We start from the raw sequence: 21242 nt of genomic DNA, 5'->3' as shown, positions 1-21242 counted from the left end.
CTCCCCCAGACCCCATCACCCCATCGCTGCTCTTCTCATCTAGAACCCATGACTCCAGAATCCTGGAGCTGTGCCAGGCTGGTGTCACCTTTACAGCCACACTTGGGGCAGGAAGAATCACTTTCTCTTTTTAAAACCAGTTTTGCATTGACTCTTTGTCCCAATTCTGATGAGAACTCCCTCTTCCGCTCATTTGTTTGTTTGCCTATTTAGGGTCAGCGGGAAATGGCGCAACCGTTGAGCTACTGATAACGGCAACAAGGTAACTTTTACTTGGCTCTGGGAATTAATAAAAGCAAATGCTTATACGCACTTACTTTGGGCTAATATATTCGTGCGTATTCATTTAATTCTCAAGACCACTCGGTGAGATACTTGCTATCATTTCCCCCATTTTATAGATGAGGAGACTGAGGCACAGAAAGCGGGTAAGACATTTGCCAAGGTTTCAATGCTAGAAAGTGGCAGAGCTGGGTTTTGATCCCAGGAACCGGTTCCAGGATGCAGGCTGTTCGTGAGGCTCTGCTCTATTATAATCAGTTCAGGACCACGGACATGGCAAAGACTCCCCAAAGGATTTCCTTTTTCAGATTTCAAGGTGATGCTTTTATTTATATAAAAAAAACACCTACTTGTAAGTGAACATTTTGTTTCCTGCCTGAGAATAATTTAGAGACCAGAGCTTTCTTGCTGTAGTTATCATTGTTATAGGCTCAAACCCAAGACTAAGGCCATATCTTCCCGATATCAAACACTCTGATACTTTATCAACAAAAACACTGAAAACATCCAGACAGTAGGGCGGATCTGCCCATTTTTCATCTGGCTGGATATGTCCCGTGGACACATTAAGATCTGGCAGAATTCTTGCCAAGCGTCTCATAAATTGGTCTCATGGGATCATTTTAACCAAAAAGTGCTAACTGAGAAGCTACTCAAGAAATCCAGCTTCCAAGGATAAACTTTTGGGACAATCAAAGCAAATCGCATTGGGTGTGTGTGAGAGAGTTATCATCACCAAAGCGTGGCGTGGTGGCCCACAGCTGGAATTCTGTCCCCTTGGCCGGTAACTGCACTGTCCCTCACGAAGACACAGTCATGCCAGAAGCGCATTACAGAAGGGCAGCTAAAATGATCAGGGGTGGCCCATGGACTGTATGAGATTAGACTTTTAAAAAGGATTAGAGCCCCTTAATCTGGACAGATGAAGATTAAGAGGGAGGAATGATCAAAGTCTATAAAATCAGAAAGGAAACGGAGAATATGGCTACAGTTCTGTTCACAAATCCCAGGATATTGTAACAAGGGCTATCCCTTTGGAGTTCCAGGAAAATGACTTTCAGAGCCATAAAAAGAAGATACAATTTTCACAGCAGGTAATAAATTTAGAGAATTATCATCTTGAGGAGTGGTATACTCTGAGAATGCAGTTAGGTTTGAAAAAGGCTTAAATAAACCTATGGGTGATAAAACCATAATGAGGTAATAATGGAAGGTTGGGAATGTTCTAGGGACATCCTGAGTCTTTTGAAAACGATTCCATCAATGACAGGTACCAGCCCCTCCTCACAGGCTTCCTGCCTGGGGCTGGGTGGCCTCCTGATGCGACCACCTCTCTTCCCTTCCCTTTGCCAGACAGGTTATTCCTAAAATTCCGAACGGGGCTCCGTGACTGGAAAGATTTCGGACCTGGTACAATATGACAACTCATTCCTTGGAGGGAGTTTTCTTTATTCCTCACCAATGTCTTTGTCCTAGTGTCTGTGATACACATAAAAATATGAACTTAATCCTGAAAACAAACAAAAAAATCTATGTTTTGCTCAAAGATAGAGACATTAAAACATCTTCTGTTGCAGTGGTTGGGGGGATAAAAACTGGTGAAACTCTTCCCTGGGGAAGCTACTCATTGCATGCTAACACAGACCAATGAATTCAAACTTAAGGGGAAATTAAACGTCCCGATTATGTAGCACCTATCACAGCCCAAGGTATTGAACTCTGAAATTTCCCGCAGTTAATAGAAAAACCCGCACACCTGAACAAATGCCATGGTTCTGTGAAACATACAGAATAAAACTTAAGAGAAAAGCTTTAGCTCCTTTCCCAAAGAGCCAAGTGTTAATCACTTTAAATATCTAATAATAGGTCATTGTTGGGGGCTGGGGAGGTTAGGGCCACGGAAGGAGGCAGGGGACTTCGGTAGGGGGTAGAAAGGGGATGAAGATTCCATTCAGAGAAAGGGAACCTTCAGACAACTGTAACATGCACAGCGAAGCATGAAGAACCTTTTCTGTACTCACGTTTTAGACTGCTTTCTGAAAATTGATAAAATGTGGCAAATGAAGGAACCAAGGGGAGGAAAGGGGTGGGGATGGAGGAGAAAGGCATTCGTCCAATAAGCAATATCTAATAACTCCTAACCCCAACCCTATCTACCTACCGTCACAAAGTGGGGGCTGTCCCTGGGCATCTATTCAAATTCCAAGTTTGAAAATGTGAGTCCTCACGTTGGGGAGCCATTCCAAGTCACTGTTCACTTGGGGAACGGAAAAGTAGGAAGGTGGCAAGGGGCGGGGACGGGTTAAGGGGTAGAGTCACCCCGTTTCTCGTTGTAGCCTGCAGAGTGATTTGGGCAAGAAAGCTGGGACATCTGGAGTTCAGAAGTCGAGGAAAACGGGGAAGAACCGGGAAGATGAATACATGATCATCAGCTACACAAAAGAACGGAGCAGAAAGAAGCCTGGATTTGGGCACTCGCGTCTGGCAAGGAGGCCAGCAGCAGGGCTAATGAAGCATTTGTGGTGTGGGACGCTTGCCAGCACGACAAAGAAGATGTGCTGGGGCTCTGCACATGTGCCGGGGCCCCCAGAGCAAAATAAGGACATAATCACCATCAGTGTCACAGACCAGACTGTACACAAGGTGACAGGGGAGGGGGGGGGCCTGTAATACACACACAGGGAGGACGCGCCATGGCCCACGGCGGCTGCTGCCCTGAGGCCGGGGACGCAAGCAGTTACCCACCTCTCCGTCTCTAGCTGTCTCTCAAATCCTGAGGTCGGGCTCGGCCCCACCATTGGTGGGTGTTTCCCGTGCAACCCAAGTTACTCCTGACGGGGCAGCAGACAGCTGAAAAGCTGAAGAGAGTGTTAGACTGGTGGAAAAGGGCTGAATAAAGGGAAGCAGAAGGAGGGGGGGGAACGGAAGGAGAGAGTTCTGAGGCCAACTCCCTCTGTCTTGTGCCAAGTTCTGTGCTCTCACTTTCGAGAACCTGACCCTGGCCATACCACCTGAGGTACGGTATTATCACGGACGGCCATGTTTTTATGCTGTCAAGAAAAGGCAAGAGAAACGCGGGGGAGCCTGAGGTGGGGGACACAAACCCGCAGCGGAGGGTCCCCCTCGGCGTGAGCGCGAGAGCACCTCGCAGGCAGGAGGAAGCGGCCCCCGCCCATTTGAAATGAGGTCTCTTCAGAGGGCCCGGCACCTGCCTGTGGCTCCCGCTCGCTAAGGTGGGTGTGTTAGTACAGCTGTCTAGCTTTTAAGTGACTTTTGTCAGTTTGAAAGTGAAAGTCTGTTTGAGGAGCTGCTTGAACAATAGCCCAGAGCCCGGAAGAAGAGCTCGCAGCACAAAGGACTTAGACGACACTCGTGTCCCTTTTCACTGCCTCTGATGAAAGATTCATAAGAATAACTTTAATTTTTTATGACCCCCTTTTTGGTATGACTATATTAGTTGTGTCAACTTCCATACACAGGTTCTCTTTAAATACCCAAAGGTCCGTGCTGAAAGTTGTTCAAGGAGCCACGGGGGCAGATATCCTTACGGGTCCCTTCCTCCAGGACAAACCGCTCTGCGAGACACAGAGATTTCCTTTCGAGATGGTTCCCTTCAGCCTCGACATCACTGTGAACACTACCGTGAGGTGATCTGAAAGCTTTCTAATGTGCCAATTCAACCTCTCTTTGGAAGAACAATTATATTTGTTTTTCTTGGCTTCACCCTATTTAGCAGGAACAGAGGTATAATAATCATTAATGGCCCTCCTTTGCCTTTACTTCTCAGATGGCTGTTTCCATGTTGCATCTTTATTTTGTGTCTCAGCCAAAAGCAGGCATTGGCGGGGGTGGGGGCGCAGGGGCACACAGACTGTGCTTGTTTTATGGCACGTTACCAAAGAGCACCCAAGACTGGCGTAAGGCAGTCACTGAAGGTGATACAATAGTTTTGAACCAGAATTATCTACTTTCAAGAACCAAAGTCCTACGCTTCCCCGAAAAGAATGTTTGCAAAAATACCTGATGCTGGCAAATTTACACGGAGAGACTTAAGAGGGATGAGCGAACGAGCACTACATTTTCTGCCCTACGGCTGCAAAGAGAACCAAACAATTACAGTGAAATAAAATCTGGGCAGTGGGAGGAAGATGAGGAAATTTGATTTAAAACACTCTCTGCCGTGTGAAAAGGGATCACCAACTTTCGAACGCGCTTTGGGCTGCTCAATGAGTCTGTTTAATCTCGACGAAATAAACAGGCTCATTTCCAAAAGGCTGTTAGAACTTCTTCAGACGTTTCATTCAGGATGGGCCCAACACAATGCTAACATCCCACCGAAAGATCCGACCACGACCGGCCGCTTGCTCTCTGCAGAGAACTTGCTTCTTTTCTCCTATTGATAACCCTTTGTGGGACGAAGAAAAAGAGCAGAGGCAAGGAGGAGTGAATGTCAGACAATAGCCATCCCTCCACACACTGTCTCTGAACTTCCCTCATCTCTGAAGGACAATTAATTATGAAGGCCTTAGGGGTAGGTCGAAGCAAGGGAAAACGCACTGCCATCTCCGTAACGCGCCTGCCACCTCTGTATTTGCTAAATGGCTTCTCCTGTTGGGGTACAGCCACCAAGAGAGCCAATAGATCATGGGGGGGGGTGGCGGGGAGGGAGGAAAGCAAAAGATTTTTTTTTGTGTGTGCGTCTGCCCTTGTATAATTCTATTCTCACTGTGAACTCATCCATACACAAAACACAAGGACAATTTTTTTTTTTTTTTAAAGAGAGAAAAGCCACAGGGTATGTTGCAGCAGAAACGGCCTCTCAGTGGTGTGTTAAAAAGGATGGTCTTTTCACCAAATCATTTCACAGAGGCAAAACAGACAAACACAAAGGGTTGAGGCTTTTTCTCCGACATTAAATGGAGTAACTGGTAAGGTCAGACATATGATACCTAAAGACATGAATCTGTGAACTCTTGAAGTCAAAAGGCCTCTCTGTGCTGAGGAACAATCTTTCAAAGGAAATAGATCATAGAACTCCACTGAATCCGCTTTAAACTTTATGAAGCAGGAGGAGAAAAAGTTCTAAGTAGGGAAGCTTGACAGAAGAGCCTTGAACTATTTTCTGAAGGAAAGATGAGACCCTCCCTAGGCTGCCACAAAACATTTTTTTTTTCTAAAGGCTCCTCTGAACTTTGATATGTGCCAAGACACTGCCATTGAAAGCTGTATAATTATGTGCTATCGCCACTGTAGAAAATGCTTTGTTCACCCCAACAAAGGACAATAAGCAAAGTAAAGCGACGTTACACTGTATCTTTTTCTTTAAGAATGTTGAGAAAGGTCATGGAATGCTATAACTAATAAAGCTGTTGAGTAAGGAGGTTTTAAAGCTGATCTTACTGGGCTTGAATGTAACCCAATGACAAAAAAGACACAGGGAGCTAAAAATGCAATGACATTACCAAACAGATGATAAATCAATGGGCCCGCTTCATTATACTGATCAACACCTTGAATCCCGAAAGGACATACGGTGCAAAACTGAAGCTCTGGTCCGCACACAATTCCGCCTCTGCCCTACCCCCCAACCCTTCAAGCCCACCTTGAAGCTGGGCGTCTTTACCACTCTCTCCTTCACCCTTCAGGCCATCACTTCGCACAGGAATATGCTCCCAGACAGCCGTGTGTGTACGTATATTTAGAGAACATTCATTTAGTCTCTTAACAGATCAATTTGGCTTGTCAGTGGCGGGACTGGCAGGGGAAGAAGTGCTAAGAGTCTCTCCCTCCTCACCACCCACCAAGGGCGTGTGTCATGTGATCATTCAAACGGCTCGGCGGCTCTGGGGCCAAAAGACTGCAACGCAGTAAAAGGTTTTCACTCATGTGCCAGTTTTCCAAGCGATCACTCATATTTAAGTATCTATTTGGAGCGGAGGGAAGCGCTTCCTAAATCCACCTGTCCTCATTTTTCTTTAAAGAGATGACGACGTGAACGAGAGATTTCCAAACACATTAAATCTTCCTCAATGTGCGCGGTGCGGGCGGCGGGAGGGTTGGGCACCGGGCAGGCAGGGTGGGGACGGTGTATTCAGCACGTGTATTTCCGAGTGTGTGTGCCTGGGGGTAGGGGTGGAGGCGAGGGGTGCGGCTTCTTAATTTTCTCTTTCAAAGGGGAAGGGGAGGCAACCCACAAGTTGGGTCTGCGGAAGCACCCTTCTTGCCTGTCATGGGACACCCAGAAAGAAGTCGAAGCACAGGGTCTATGATGGAGCATCGACATAGACATCAGTGTCTTGGGATGGGACATCAGCGTCTTGGGATACGGTACGTACAAGCCCGCTAATCAGCGAATCAGGCTCCCCGTTCTGTTTATTTCTAGGCCTTCCATCCCCAAACCTGGGTCTTCAGTGAAGGCAATGGAGGCCAGTCAGTGTCGCAGGCGCGTGCACCCTGCCCACAGACCAGTGGCTACCACCAGGAGGCCCGTGAAGGATGCTGGCTGCCCGCTGAGGGGGAAGAGCTACCCCTCTGGTACTGGAGAAGGACAGACAGCGCTCAGTGCAGCCTTGGAGACTGACAGCCATCACTACCTTCCTTTCTGCCACGGTGGGGAGGGCAACAAAAGAGTGATAAAATCCAACTCGTATGCCCCTCAAGTCAGAAGTATCAGCACGATTTAAAAACTGGGAAGGAATCCCAACCCTCCTATCCCTCCCCATAAAAAAAAAAAAATGTTGGAACCTCTTCAAAGCAAAGTGTGAATGGAGCATGGAAATACATCCCATAACACCTGGAAAGACAAATTTATTGTTGCCAATCTCATTAAACGTGAGAAGTAGGAGTGAAACAAGCAGCCTGTAATTAAACCCCCCTCTCCTGCACACCTTCGCAAACTCACCTTCAGCAGCGAGGTGCCCCGCCCCGTGTGAGGTGGCCAACTTTCTTTCCTTCCTTCGTGCAAGCCTACCGACCACGGCGTTGGTGCCCCTCCCCCTGCAGTGCCTTCTCCCGCTTCCCCTGGGTCTTCTCAAGCTCTCACCACACTGAGCCTGAGCGCTGTGCCAAGAATCTTGGCCATTGTGTAAACTGATACAAAAGGCAGAGCAAGCTCTCCTGTCACTTAGAAGGCCCTGACTCATAAAGGCCAGGAAACGCAGGGTCTAGAGGAGGAGAGAGATTCAAGCCACTCCTCCCTCCTTGCGAGTGATAAACCTTCCCCATCTGCTTCATTTTCCTGTAGGCCAGGGGTCAGCAACCACTCTGGCCTTGAGAGCCAGGAGCAGCAGGGGCGGGAGGGGGAGGGTGCCTAGCAGTCACAGGGGTGGCACCAGCCAGCTTATGACACAGCCGGAGCAGAGAGCTGAAAAAAGACAAGCAGCAGAAGAGAAAGAAGGAAGGAGAAAGTCCCAGCGAAGGAGGGAAGGCATCAGCCTCCTTCTCCCTCACCCCGCTCTCTCCCTGCCTCTACCGGTTCCCACTAGTTTAGAATTACTTTATAAACAGTATAGAGCGTTAGGCACACTAAACTTTTTCTCCTATTAATATCTCTATCATTATTCCTGCTCACGTTAAATCAGTTAATATTGGTAAGACATTTGGAAGGATGCTCAGGGCGTCATCAATAAACATTAGCTATTTTGTTATTGTTAACAAACCTCTGATTGAGAGATCTAAAAATGCAATCAATAAGCTGTTTTAGTACTTGACCGGCTAATACTCGGTTGGGTTAAAATATTCCTTTAAATGTAGACAAAACTTCAAAGTCCCTCTATCATGCTTCATCTCCGTTTAAAAATTAGAAAATGGGGGTGCCTGGGTAGCTCGGTGATTGAGCATCTGACTCTTGATTTCAGCTCAGGTCATGGTCTTGCGGTTCCTGAGTTCGAGCCCCACATCAGGATGGAGCCTGCTTGGAATTCTCTCTCTTTCTCCCTCTCTCTGCCCCTCCCCGCTCATGCTCCCTCCCTCTCTCTCTCTCTCTCTCTCTCTCAAAAAAAAAAAAAAAGAAAGAAAGAAAGAAAGAAAGAAAGAAAGAAAGAAAATTAGAAAAGAAACAAGGCATCCAGTTCTCTACTTGGCCATCTTCTTCATTTGCTCCTCTTAGAGTACAAATTCACTCTGGTTGATCTTAAGAGGAGAAACTTAAATACAAAAGTCAAGCAGTGCACACAGTATGGGTTGAGATATTCAGCATGGGGTGCTGGGTCTGCTTGTGGCTCGTGGCCACGGCCCACAGTGGTAAAGCTGCACTGATAAGACCAGTGGCTTTTTAAGCATCTCGCTTAAGCCCTGACCTCCGTGCACAGAAAAGAAGGGGTTGTCTTATCTGAAGCTCTAGTTAGTAAGCGCGCCAAGCTGGGAAGCTAAATTAAAAGCTATTTAGTGATCGTATGTGGTGGTGGGTAGGCCTATGGGCATACGTGTGAGGGGAGGGGGCAGGGCAGAATCCATGCTCCTGCGTTTCTTCTTACCACATTTCCGGAAAGATCCTAGTTTTTACTGAAGAAGGAAAAGACCCAGAATAGACCAAGAACTTGTCTGGAGTCACATGAGAAGTGACAGAACTGCTCCCCGGGCCCCATACTCCTTGCACTGAAGCAGTCTTAAAATAGACACTGCAGATAAAGGAGAGGTGGCCGGGCTGGAAGTGGATCTGATTCACAAAGAGAGAAATATCAGATGTTAATCATATTAAAGGAGGATTTAGATGATGCTAAATGGGGCAGCTCGTTGGGTACCTCCTGATGCCAGCCGCCCCTGTTTGTGTCATTCTGGCCCTTGTGCTGTGAGCAGGGGATTAAATTCCAACCAGGTAAGGTTCAAAAAACCCTAAAAATCCTAATGTGCCCTGTAAGGATTTGTCCTCTCGAGGATATTACACAGCAAAAATGCAGCACTCAGCGCACGAACCTTGGGCAATTCTTTTATGAAGCCTGACGCACACTGCCAAACAAATATTTGCCGTAATCAGCCGTAAAGAGTTCACTAGTGCATAGCCGAATTCTCCTTGGGTCAAGTTTAGAGCAACAGACTTACCAGAAAGGGGCAGAAAAAGAAACGGAACTCTGAATAAGGTTTCTTTAAACTATTTAGCCACAGTCCTCCTCTTCAGCTTTAAAAGAAATTCTGCTAGGGTGTCCCATCAGGTTAGTCAACCAGAGCTCTCTTTCAACACACTTTAAATACAGAGACTTTAAAATGGTGAAGCAAAACAAGGAGGATCCCCACTTTTCATGTGTTCAGCCCGAGAAAAACCTTGCTCATAACACATTTGGCAAGAAGAACATTGTAGTCTAGGACGACAAAGGTAAATTGGTGGCTTCCAGTATAATGGTTCAAACTTCCAAGGGAAAACTGTGACCTCCCCACGGCTAAGCTTCCACCTTCGGTGCCTGGTAAGCCACCATCAATGATCTGCGCTGCTAAAACCTGTGTGGGAAGGGCCCCCCCAAGGGAATGGGCAGACAGGGGGGCAGGAAGGGGCGGATCCTTTCGTTGGCAAGTCTAGACCAAGATGCCCTTCTCTTCCCCTGAAGCTGCAAACTTCTGGGTGTTTCTGGGTGCCTATCTATGTGAGGAAAGCAAGACTATTAACATAAGGTTCCGGCAGGAGCAGATGTGGGAGGAAAAAAGATTCTTGTCCTCAAGATAACAACAAGAAAGGGACCGACTTTATCAGGCCACGGCCTGTCTACACTCACCATCGGGGGTTCAGCCTGCAGAACCCTTGCCACATTCCCACCTCTAACTATTGTTGCCTGAGCCAGCAGGGCTCAGCAAAATGCCTTTGTGAGGACTGGGAGATTCGCTAGTGTTGTCTCATGGAGAGTCATCATGTTGCAATGAAAAATGTTTGCTGAGGCACCACATTAGCCAGTAAAGAAACGCCTTACTCATAGCCACACATCTTTCACTGTTGCATAGCTATTGCTTTCTGGGACTCGTCTATACTGCTTTGCGTGTATCTAGAATATGCATGTCGTAGATGTGTGTGCGTGCGTGCGTGTGTGTGCGTGTGTGTGTCAAGAGGGCATGAGCGACGGGCAGCTTGGTTGCGAAGCCACGCACACGCGAAATAAACACACTAGGTTCTCTCCCGAAAAGAACAAAAACGAAACAAAAACAAAAACGAAAGATGTTGATGGCTCTCATAATACGGACTTAGTAAATTCTCGTTCCATTTCTTCCATAAAGGCAATACATGCTGATTAAAGTAGAAACCACAGAATCACTCCCCCATCAACCTTTCCCGATTTTTTTTAGAAAACAACTTTTGCAGCTATCCTAGCACACAGCGTATGTCAGCCCAAGCGACATGCCAAAACCTAAATAGCAAAAAACGCCTATCAGAGTGGGGACCTCTTCTCTGGAAAGGGAATCACTGTGTGGGTGGGTTCCTTGCTGCAGTTTTCTTTGAATTCTCCAGTTCCCTCTTTCTGTGGCCAATGGGTCTTCATGCAAGCAGCCGAGCTGGGGAATGGGAAAGGAAGCAGAGGTGGGTCAGCTCCCCAGGACCCGGATGGGAACCACACAGGGGGCTCCTCACTGCTGCTTTACCTCTTACCCCAGTGGGGCATGCTCTTAGGAGATAACGAGGCTGACGCCGATTTGGGGACACTGCTAAAGAAAATACATTTCTTAAAGAAAGAAAAGGGAAATGACCAAACGATAAAGATGAGTTCCTACCTCAAAGTCATTTGCTTTATTGTAGTGCATGTTCAGAGCCCTGTACAGCTCACAGTCTCTGGTTATAGACAGCTCTTCAGTACTGGTGACTCCATCGTTGATGGCTTGACGCGCGTACTTCTCCATCTGAATGTAGTAAAACTCACGGAAATTGCTAAACCACTTGATGAGCTGAGAGGTAATGCATCTGTTGAACTGTCAAATTTAAATGTTGAAAAGGGTAAGAACATCACCATTTTCTTCATTTATTCTTTAAGCAGTCTGAAGTATTTTTAAAGATCTCCTCTCCTTCCTGCTTGGATGGGTGTGTTTTTGATTTCACCAAAATGGTGGCAAGAGGGGTGAAAGCAGTAATACGTTCATAACATATCATAAAACCCGTCAACAATGGAAACCACTCCCCAATCCTCCACATTTCAAATGGAAAACTCGCATTCTAAACCTGATTTTCTGTAAGCTGAAGATCTTGTTTTAAACATTGTTCTTCAGCTTTCAGTGGAACAAACTGTATGTGTGTACTTCTTATGGAAATTCATTCAAACCACAAAACGCTGGGAAGAGTTGTTACTTTCTAGTACAGCCTCCCCTGCTTTTCAAAAGTTCACGTTCCGCCATTTTGCTTTTACGAAAAGGCCTACATTAGTGCCTGGTTTCATTAACAGAAAGAAATCCAAAGAGGATTTTTGCTTCTCAGAAAGAAAGCGAGAAGGGAAAATAGCATTCAGCATTGGTTTTGCAGCGAGCCATTAGGGAGGCAGCACGCACCCCCAGCAGCAAGAGTGGCTCCACCAAGCTCCTTCCCCAGGAACGAGGCTCAGCATCTCAGCATCAAGCCGCCATAGCTTTGAACTGTGTCTGTGAGCATCTGTGCTTTATTTGATTTATTTTGTGCATCTGTTATCGAGATGTGTCCTAGGGTATCAGAAAAGTCTAAGAGAGGTTATTTTTTGGGTCTGGGAATGCTCAACATTTCCCCCATATAAATTAATGGTAATTGCTTCTTTGCTTTATGCCATTTCGGCTTATGAAAAGTTTCTATAGGAACGCTCTACTTTTGGATAGCGGGGGAAACCTGTACCAGAGATGGTGAGCCACGTGACTTCACCACCAGCATGATTTCTTTTTTTAATGAGAATTTGTGTCATCACATGACAGCCCCGTACAATGCTGGAAAACAGCTTTCGTGCAAAAGGGGAGGAAGCTGGCATTTGCTTATTTTTTGGCAAATGGGTGATCCCCATGGCCATCCAGCTCTGATTCCACTTTATGTTTGCACACGGCACTCACGTCCGGTCCTGTCTGGTCAGACCGCCATGCCTGCTTGCACACTTCCCATGGCCAGCATCAGATAAGACCCACGCCCCTTTCCATTGGCGTCTATGCCATTTGGAAGGTGTGGTTAAGACGCAGTACGCAGATGGCATAGGCAGAAACTATATTGCATTTTTTTTAAAATGCCAAGTTACCATAACATGATTAGGCTTTAAAACTTTGTTTACCAAGGTTCCCTGATGACCTTTTAAATGAAGATGTCTTCCTGGATTCACTGCAAATGATACCATTCTTATTGACGAACCTCTGTTCACGTAAAGGACAGATGCGTCTCAACTTGCCAAGTCAAAACCAATAAATCCATAGCTTTATATCAGGCGGGCTGACAGACAACCCCCTGCCTTTTGTCATTACAGGCATTCCCTTCCCGGGGCCCCCAGAAAAAGATGTACATTCATCAAAAATCAACAAAGACCACTTATCAAACACTGGCCATGAGAACATCCAGACTCCAACAGGATGACAGCGAAAGTGTGTATTGGGGCTGTAATTACTACACAGAAAGTTGTTCCTATACTAGCAAAGATAATAAATGAATGAAAATTTATGGCAGAGAATGGACGTAACAAGGAAACAGAAGCAGGGAGACTGGTGTTTCTCCCAAAAGGCCAACTTGCATCATAATTGCCATGGAGTTGCAAGGGCCCTTACAGATAATTGACCAGAAAATGATTAAGTCATCAGCAAATCGCTTCTGCTTGCAAGAGTTCAAACATGTACTTAACCTATCCAAGAATTATATTTTCACTCTGTGTGTCTGCTCTGTCTCTATTCAGCCTTGCGGGGAACCCGATTAAAAAGACAACTGAAGGACCCCCCTTATCTGATCTTCTGGTTGCCGATTTCAATAGAACTTAAACCCATTACGATTTGCTGAACTTGGAGTTCTTTCCATTTTATCTCAGCAGTAAAATACACTGTCCAAATTTCCAGACACTGAGATAAGGACTACAGGCCCCCGTGACGGCTTACTGTTCCTTTTTAATTCTTTTAGAATAAGAAACAAAACATTACAAAATGATAGCAGGCTGTGCACTGGGGAATGAAAATTGCTTTGACATGGAGATTAGGCTTCTGCATTGTTACAAGACATTGTCTCCTATGGACAAGAGTACTGTAGAGGAAAAAAATAGAAGGGTGTTTTTTTTCTAGAATGGTCATGAATGACCTAATGGGGGAGGACAAAAAAGTAAGTGCACTTGCCATTATTTAGGAATGGGACATAAAGGGAGATTTAAAGCTTATTGTTAGAGAATGGAAATACCAGAGAGAAAGAATGGGCAAAAACAACAGACTCCCCCGACATAAGACAAGTGAAATGACCATCACAACAGCTTGAAGAACAGGGCTTCCCTCCACTAGAAGTGAACTGAAATTCGCTCTGTTTTAGTCGCTGGCGAAAAGCAAAGGCAGGCCCCCTCTTTTCCAGATACTCACGTTGGGGGAGAAAAAGTGTTAAACTTTAAAGAGTTAATTTCCCCCCCGTTCCGTAGTGGCTTACAAGAAAAGGATCAATTGTTCTATAAAGGAGACCTCTGTCGTGTGTTAATGTGTTACTGCAAAAACTAATCGCTACAATAAAGAGGCTGTGTTTCCACAGTGTGTGAGTCTCTGTGACTTTGATTAATGCTTCCCACGGGACATCTCAGCCTCAATATGGGCTGAAGAAACTTCCTAAATATTCAATGAGCATGGTCAAAAGATGTATAAAACAAATCAATCTGACACCTTAATCTGGCTAGGCAGCAGTTGACTCAAGGGGTGGAGGGAATGAGATACATCATTTAACACTGCCGGCGTGAAAAGCTGTGAGCGTCTGTTCTTCAAAGCTAAAATGGCACCGAATCTGTTGTCCTTAGTGGTCTAAGAGTTATTAGTTGATACATTAAAATCGGCACTCGGGAGCGCACAGGAAGATGGTGGGGCCCATTGCTCTCTGGCACGTCTCTCCCATTTGCCCCTTTGCTCTTCCCAAAGGCTGGGCTTTTCGTCCGGCTAAATGTCATGATGAGGGAACGAAGTTGGAGTCCGTGAGAACGTGGAACTCTGTTTCGATTCTGACTCGAGGAATAAGACCAAGTCAGCCTTGGCTTCATCCTTCCTCTGTATCAGCCCTGTAAGACTCTCACCAAGTCAGCGTCTGAACTGTAGGAGGTTTTCCTCCACCTCTCTCTTTGCAAAGCAATTTAAGAGCATTCACCTAGCCTGCCCAAACGAAGTCGCTAGTGGAGAGTGAAGCACTGTATCCCTTCCTAAGGCAAAATGCAAGGGAGGGTGGATCACTCTGGCTGGGCTCACCTTCTGGAGCTGATCAGAGGATTCACTTGGTCTAGCACGATCTTCCAACTGTGTCTTTGATGGCACCTAGGCTGAGCTTCACTCATGACACAAAATATTTTCTACTGGTGTTGTTTCTTCTGTGTTTTTGTGTTTTTGTTTTTTCACTTGCGGAAGTAACTCCTGATCCCCATTTGAAATGCAATGACTTTTATGGTTTGGAAAGGTACATTTTGCTAGGATTAGGACTTTTCATCTAAGTAGATGAATGCAGCCACAATCAAGTGTAGGCTTGTGTGATTGTGACAAGTACTGCTTGGTCCACAGACACATGAGCGTGTCTTTCTCAAGATGGGTGATGCCGAGTGTCACTTCCGATAACTCCTAAGGTGCTTCCTCTAATTTCTAGGGGGTGTCTTAATTCTGTAGTGGTTTTCTTGCATCTAAACTTTGTCATATATAGAGGAAACATCTGGTTATTTCAGTCTTGCAAATAAGAATCCACCTTTATGTGTCTATATCTAGAAATAGGTATGTGTGTATATATAGATACACATACACCTAACATAACATAATAATATAATATGACATCAAATCAAATTCTGGATTTTCCTTAATATTAAAAAATCCAAGAATGCTCTGCCATTGTTTTCTACAAAGTTTCTGGAACACCATGCCTAGAGTATCCTTCACTTTCTATGCATGCCTTTCCAATATCATCAGCATAAGCCCGGGGAATACAAATTCATTTATTACTAGCCAAAGAAAAAACACAATTAGCAAAGTTAAAAATGTATAATTCATTCCAAAAATAAAAGAGAAGTGACCTTTGGTGATTTTCTGCTATGCATTATATGCCCTACTGTTTCCCCTCCATTAGAGTGGATAATTGGGAATTAACTAGACTCAAGTATACTTTAACAGCCTTCTCTCCCAGTATGGATGGAGTATGGATAGAATCTATAATGTGAATATTAGTGCTTTTTTAAATAAAATATTCACCCCAGTATTTAATTGTTGTTTACATAGTGATTATTTGCAAAGCTGAATTACTAGTTGTATTCTAAAGGAATGGGAACAATTTCATGTCAGTTTACACTGCAGAGTATTTATAAAGATTACAGATTAACTACTACAGATTAATAATCTCCCCCATCCTTGCCCTTCCTCCCCCCCCCCCCCATACACACATGCTTGCGCGTGAGGAAGTTTCTAATATTTACATCTACTATTGGATAGTATTGCTGGCTCAGAATGGCTGCGCTCCACCCTCCAGGTGGCTGCAATTCAATGGTAGGCAAGGGATCCCTATGTGTACAGTTTGTAAAGCTCTCTGGCCTCCTTGTGATACAAAGCGCTATCTAAATAGCGTAAGGTATTGCCATTATTATATCACAACACTGCAGATCATTGCACCAAGAGGAGTGGAGGAGGTAACATGGGCACCTACACGCACACGCACACACACACACACACACACACACACACACACGTGTGCAGTCACACTTTCTCCCTCTCCTCCATGTCCCCCTGTCCTCGAACTAGTGTTGAGAGGACCCCGTGACAGAAGTCTGCCGGGTTCCACTAGGCTCCGGAAGCTGTCTGGTCTTCAACCAGTTGACAAATTCCCTCCATGGTCTCTGTTTCAGATGGTCCCTCACAAAGTCCAGACCCTTTCCCTGGCCTGCTGTGTCGCTCAGCCTTTTCTGCGCTTTAATGATCCTCAACCAGCCATTCAAGTGACTGCCTTTCTGTGCCTTCCCATCCAGCCCAGTCTGCTGGCCCCGAGTGGGGAGAAAACATGCCTTCCACTTAAGGAGCTCAGCCAGGGGAGGAGAAAGATAAAAGGCTGAAGTTGATACACAATTCAAAAGCTAACAGGAGGGAAAACAGAACTTTTCTTAGGAGGCCAAATAAAACATCAGCGAAGGAAACTAAAATGAGTTGGCCTGCAAAGGGGGCCGACGTAGCAAACTGGGCATCGGGCACAGAACACACTACGCGGAGGGAGCGGAGGAACAACAAGCGTGTTCTGGCAGCTCCTGAGTTCTCAGCGGCAGAAAGAAGAACTTGTACATATGGGGGGTGGGCAGCAGAGGGCGGGGAAAGCGCCCAACCCCAATAAACTAATCTCAGCTAATGTAATGTTTATCAAGTCCCTCAGATAATGATACGATGCGTGCCATTATCATCATCAAAACCCAATCTATGTTTTAAAAAGTTGCAGATGATTAACACAACATCAAGTTGTTGCAAACAATTACTTAAAACCCACACACAGACACAGACGCGCGCGCGCACACGCACACAGAACCAGGAGGTCCCCATATTCTGTAGAATGAGGGAGGCTGCAGCTGTAGGCCGACAGCTTTCATATCCTCATTTGAATAATGTGTCCTGAATCTGTCACTTTATTCATTCTCCTTATGCTCAGTGTACTCCACATCAACAACAAATTAAGTTGTAAATAAGAGACAATCATCACTTTTGTTTTTAAGCAGCTACTGCATAGAGAATTTCAATGTACGCTCCTTCCGACAGGGGGGAAAAGACGTGCTAGAGTTTGCTTTCATAAGCACAAATATGGGGAAACCAACAGAAACGAAAACAGAAACAGTTTACTGTTGCTCAGGGGAGGAGAAAAAAAAAAAAACATTCTCTAAAGCACACCCATCCAGGACTAGCTGCGATTTCTTCCGAGGAGTTACTAAGACATATAAAGACAAGAGGCTAAGTTTCACGGATCACACTGGAGACCCATGTGACTTCATACCAGTCTTTTGGTCGTAAGGGCGTCTTTGCCCCAGTTCAGCTTTAGACGAAATTGCAAGAGCATTAAATCAATTATAACACACGTGTATTCGTGAATTGTTTTCACACTCATCTCCATTAACTTCCAAGAGTTCAAGTCACTACCACATGCACAGAAATGGAAAAATTACTAATGAAAAACGTCCTTACCTTTACATCGGAGAAGTACGTCTTCAGCATATTTGAGCTGGGGTAACGGGTATAAAAGAACATGAGCTTTGCTTTTTTCAAGTGATTGGGTGACAATCCTTCCTGCATGTAGGATGCATTTGGTTAAGGAAAACATTTCTTTAAACACACGCACCTACCACCCCCATCCCCCCCCCAAAAAAAAAAAAGAATCTGGAGGCCCATCACAGAGCTGTGGGAATTCTGAAAGGTACAAGGCACTGGCCACGAAATCCCTCACTACTTTGCTGCACTTGCTCAAAATGCCCATTGTGTGTTAGCAAATGCCAAAGGTAATGGTGAGGATGCACAATGTATTTGCAGAATCTTGGCTACTCCGTGGTGAGGATGGCAAAACATTGCCCTGTTGGAGGTCCTTACGCTACGTATATGTTCACTTGTTGCTAAGGAGACAAATGTACCCAACGTGCATCCCACAACTCTTATCGTGACAAGTTTTTTCCTTCTTCGCAATCGCAGTTCTGTTTGCTCTTCTCCCCACACTCTGCAGTTGACGGCAAATTATTACCCTAATGTGCGTGAAAATATAAAATGCATTATTTTGAACACTATTAGGCAAGCTTCACGTTTTACCTTTTAGTGCTAATCTAATGGGGCATTTTGACTCACTTTCTTCCTATCTTACTATTATACCCTTTTAATTGTTTCCTTTTAAATAATAGCTAAAACTTGGGAGGGGTAGTTTTGGCACAGAGAGAGCAGGGAGGGGGTGTCGCTTTTGTTCAAGCAACGATCCAAAACCAAATACGATTTGCCTCTCCTGGATTTATAGTTAACTCCTTTGAGAGTGGCACAGTGGTTGGGGCTAACAAATCAATAAATGCGGGTTAGCAGATCAATAAATGGCCACTTACCCAAAATAAGAAGGCCTATTTATCTGGAAACATCATTACCTTTTAGATCTGTAAACAGCAGCAACTAAAACAGTTCCCAAGAGAATGTGAGGCTAACCATAACAATCCAGGCTTCCTGATTCTCCCCCAGATTCTTGGCACTCCTCAGCAGACTCGGAGCTGGGATGGCTCTGGTCACATCTGTGCCGCAGCCTGGCCCTGCCATTTCCTCGGCAAATTAATGGCTTTATAATTTATCAGAAATGAAGATGCACGTGGAGAAAATCAATGTGGTCCCCCACAAGGTCAATTAAGGGTCCTTCCTAGAAGCTTCTCTAAGGATTTTCTCTTAAAAGAGAGTCTGGGAAAAATAAGAAAAGAAAAGAAAACATGCACTTGTGTGTGTGTGTGTGTGTGTGTGTGTGTGTGTGCGCGTGCGCACGCACACACACACGTTTTACTACCCAACAAAAATGCCACACCTTGTGAAAAAAAGGTCAAATAAAGACACATATTTAGGAAAAGTCAAGGTTTCTAAATGACCTCCATCAAGAACAGCGTGACCAATCTTAGGAAGACAGAGAAACCAGGAGGTGAGTAGAGAAACATAATCAAATTAATACCGATAAGCTCTTGACTACTTATAACAGGGCATTTAACCAACTATTCTGCAGAGGGTTTGATCAATTAGCATCCCCTTTAACATCACGCAATTTTTAAAAGATCACCTTGGTTTGCAAAGAGAAAAGTGAGATATTGTGCTTCCCCCTCCCCTCGCCAGGAATAAACACTGAAGGAAGAAATTTTGATTTTATATCTGTACGCCAAAGCAGCTTAACCGAACTTGTGTTTTTGTTTCAGATCCTTAATGATCACAAAGACGATAATTTATGACTGACATACTTCTTGTGCCAAGGAAAGAGCTGAAAGGCCCTCCAGTCACCTCCATTAGACAGATAGACACGGCTAAAGGAACCCAGCACACTTCAGGACCATCTGTCCAAATGGATAAGTGAAATAATAGTTGCAAGCTGTCTCCTATTGCCTCATGATAAGAGTTTTAGGCAAGCCCAAACTTCAGCAAACAGCCTCAGATCTGGGTTCTAATCTTTTCTAAAGGCGGTGAGATTAAAAAACCACCTTGCACACTGCAATTATTCGCCGGGAAAAGTAACAGAGTTTTAAAAATTTGGTGTCCTACAAAACAGACTGTTTTGCCGTGGTCCTCAGTGATAGAGGTACCAAAAACTCGCTGACACTTCCAATACACTTAAATGATCCTTAGAGGTATTCGTTCTTTTTATTTAAAAAAACAAAACAACACAAACTCTCCATCTTATTTTGATCAGGACTTAGGGGCTTTTTATTTCATGAAAAAATTATTCTAATTTGGGTTTCTCAAGCCCGTTTTGCTTTGAAATGCTTCCTGTCGGTGATACTTAGAATTGATCAGTTGAAATGGAACACAGAATAAATCTGTATCTCTTGCTCATCGTGTAATTAAGATAAAATTCCCATAAAATATATGTTTCTAATAAACTATTAAAAATAGCTAATGAAACATTTAAAAGCCAACAGTTAGATAATCCTTTTTTTCCTCCTCAAAATAAATCTGAACTGACCAATTGGTTAATTTCCCTTTTAAGTGCTTGTGCTGAAAAGCAACTGTTCTTCCAAGAAAGCACTAGCTGTTTCCAGGATACTTACACACGCACAATGACTCATGATGGAATAGATTCAGTAAACATACAGCTGTACTGAACACGAGCTAAGCTCCATTCAAGGCCAGGAAAGAAAATGAGCACAAATAAATATTAAGGAGGTAAGGGGGGTGGGGGGAGGGGGATGGAACGCAAACCAGATCTGTCCCGGCAGCTCATGTGGCTTTGCCTCAATTCTCTTAGCCATAGCTTTGTGAAGACAGATGACATTCAATTCTATGTGTAATGCAAAATAGACAATAACTGCTGAAACTTGAGACAGCTGCCAGGTGTCAAAAAAAAAAAAAAAAAAAAAAAAAGAAGAAGAAAGAAAGAAAAAGGAAAAGGGGGGGAAGAAAAGATGATAAATCCATAAATTAATGAAAGACATCTGCTCAGGAATATAAAAGATCAGAGAAGGAGAGTACTGTGGCTGAACCTGAAGCGGTGTTCAAACAACCTGAGAATCTGAGTGTTGTCTGTTTACCAAGCACAGGATAACCTTACCTAAACAGCAGTGGCAGGGGAGGAACAGAGGCAGCGAAAAAAAGGCAAGTGCAAGAATATGTTGTGAAGGCTGGAGGAAGCGAATTCTTCCCCCCCCCCCCCCCCGCCCCCCCCTCCCCCCATGGAACCCCGAATTGTGGTTAGAGATTTTACAGGCTGCAGTGTTCCAACCAAATTGGATTGGGGCTCCTTACTTACATTTTCCAAAATGCTTTGAAACCCAAAGAATTTTAGCTTTCTCTGTATGCTCTGATTTGTTGTTTCTAAGAGATTTTTCCCTTGAATGGCGAGAAAAGATCTAACCTGTCTCATTTAATGAAAGTGATAGAACAAATTGCTTCTCCATTAAGGGGATCAGCACATGAAGGTGTGTCATTTGCGGAAATTAAAAAAAATGTTTTTGGGGCGCCTGGGTGGCGCAGTCGGTTGAGCGTCCGACTTCAGCCAGGTCACGATCTCGCGGTCCGTGAGTTCGAGCCCCGCGTCAGGCTCTGGGCTGATGGCTCTGGGCTGATGGCTCTGGGCTGATGGCTCGGAGCCTGGAGCCTGTTTCCGATTCTGTGTCTCCCTCTCTCTCTGCCCCTCCCCTGTTCATGCTCTGTCTCTCTCTGTCCCAAAAATA

At 44.9% G+C, this 21242-nt stretch overlaps 1 protein-coding gene across 4 annotated transcripts in view; it reads right to left on the bottom strand.

The window, feature by feature from the left end:
* The window catches only part of LOC125918021 (prospero homeobox protein 1), a 50355-nt gene that overhangs the window by 15485 nt on the left and 13628 nt on the right, over positions 1–21242 (bottom strand). For 3 of the 4 annotated variants that reach the window (XM_049624079.1, XM_049624081.1, XM_049624080.1), the window contains 2 exons: positions 17542–17649; positions 10972–11166 (listed from right to left, as the gene is read on the bottom strand). In XM_049624079.1, the coding sequence (XP_049480036.1) occupies positions 10972–11166; positions 17542–17649 (303 nt within the window). Of the gene's footprint in view, positions 1–9654; positions 10756–10971; positions 11167–17541; positions 17650–21242 lie in introns of those variants that run through there. The other variant, XM_049624082.1, reaches the window with a different exon arrangement.

Source organism: Panthera uncia, unplaced genomic scaffold, assembly GCF_023721935.1.
Source record: "Panthera uncia isolate 11264 unplaced genomic scaffold, Puncia_PCG_1.0 HiC_scaffold_381, whole genome shotgun sequence".
NCBI lineage: Eukaryota > Metazoa > Chordata > Mammalia > Carnivora > Felidae > Panthera > Panthera uncia.
This window is presented reverse-complemented; position numbering and strand designations above follow the sequence as displayed.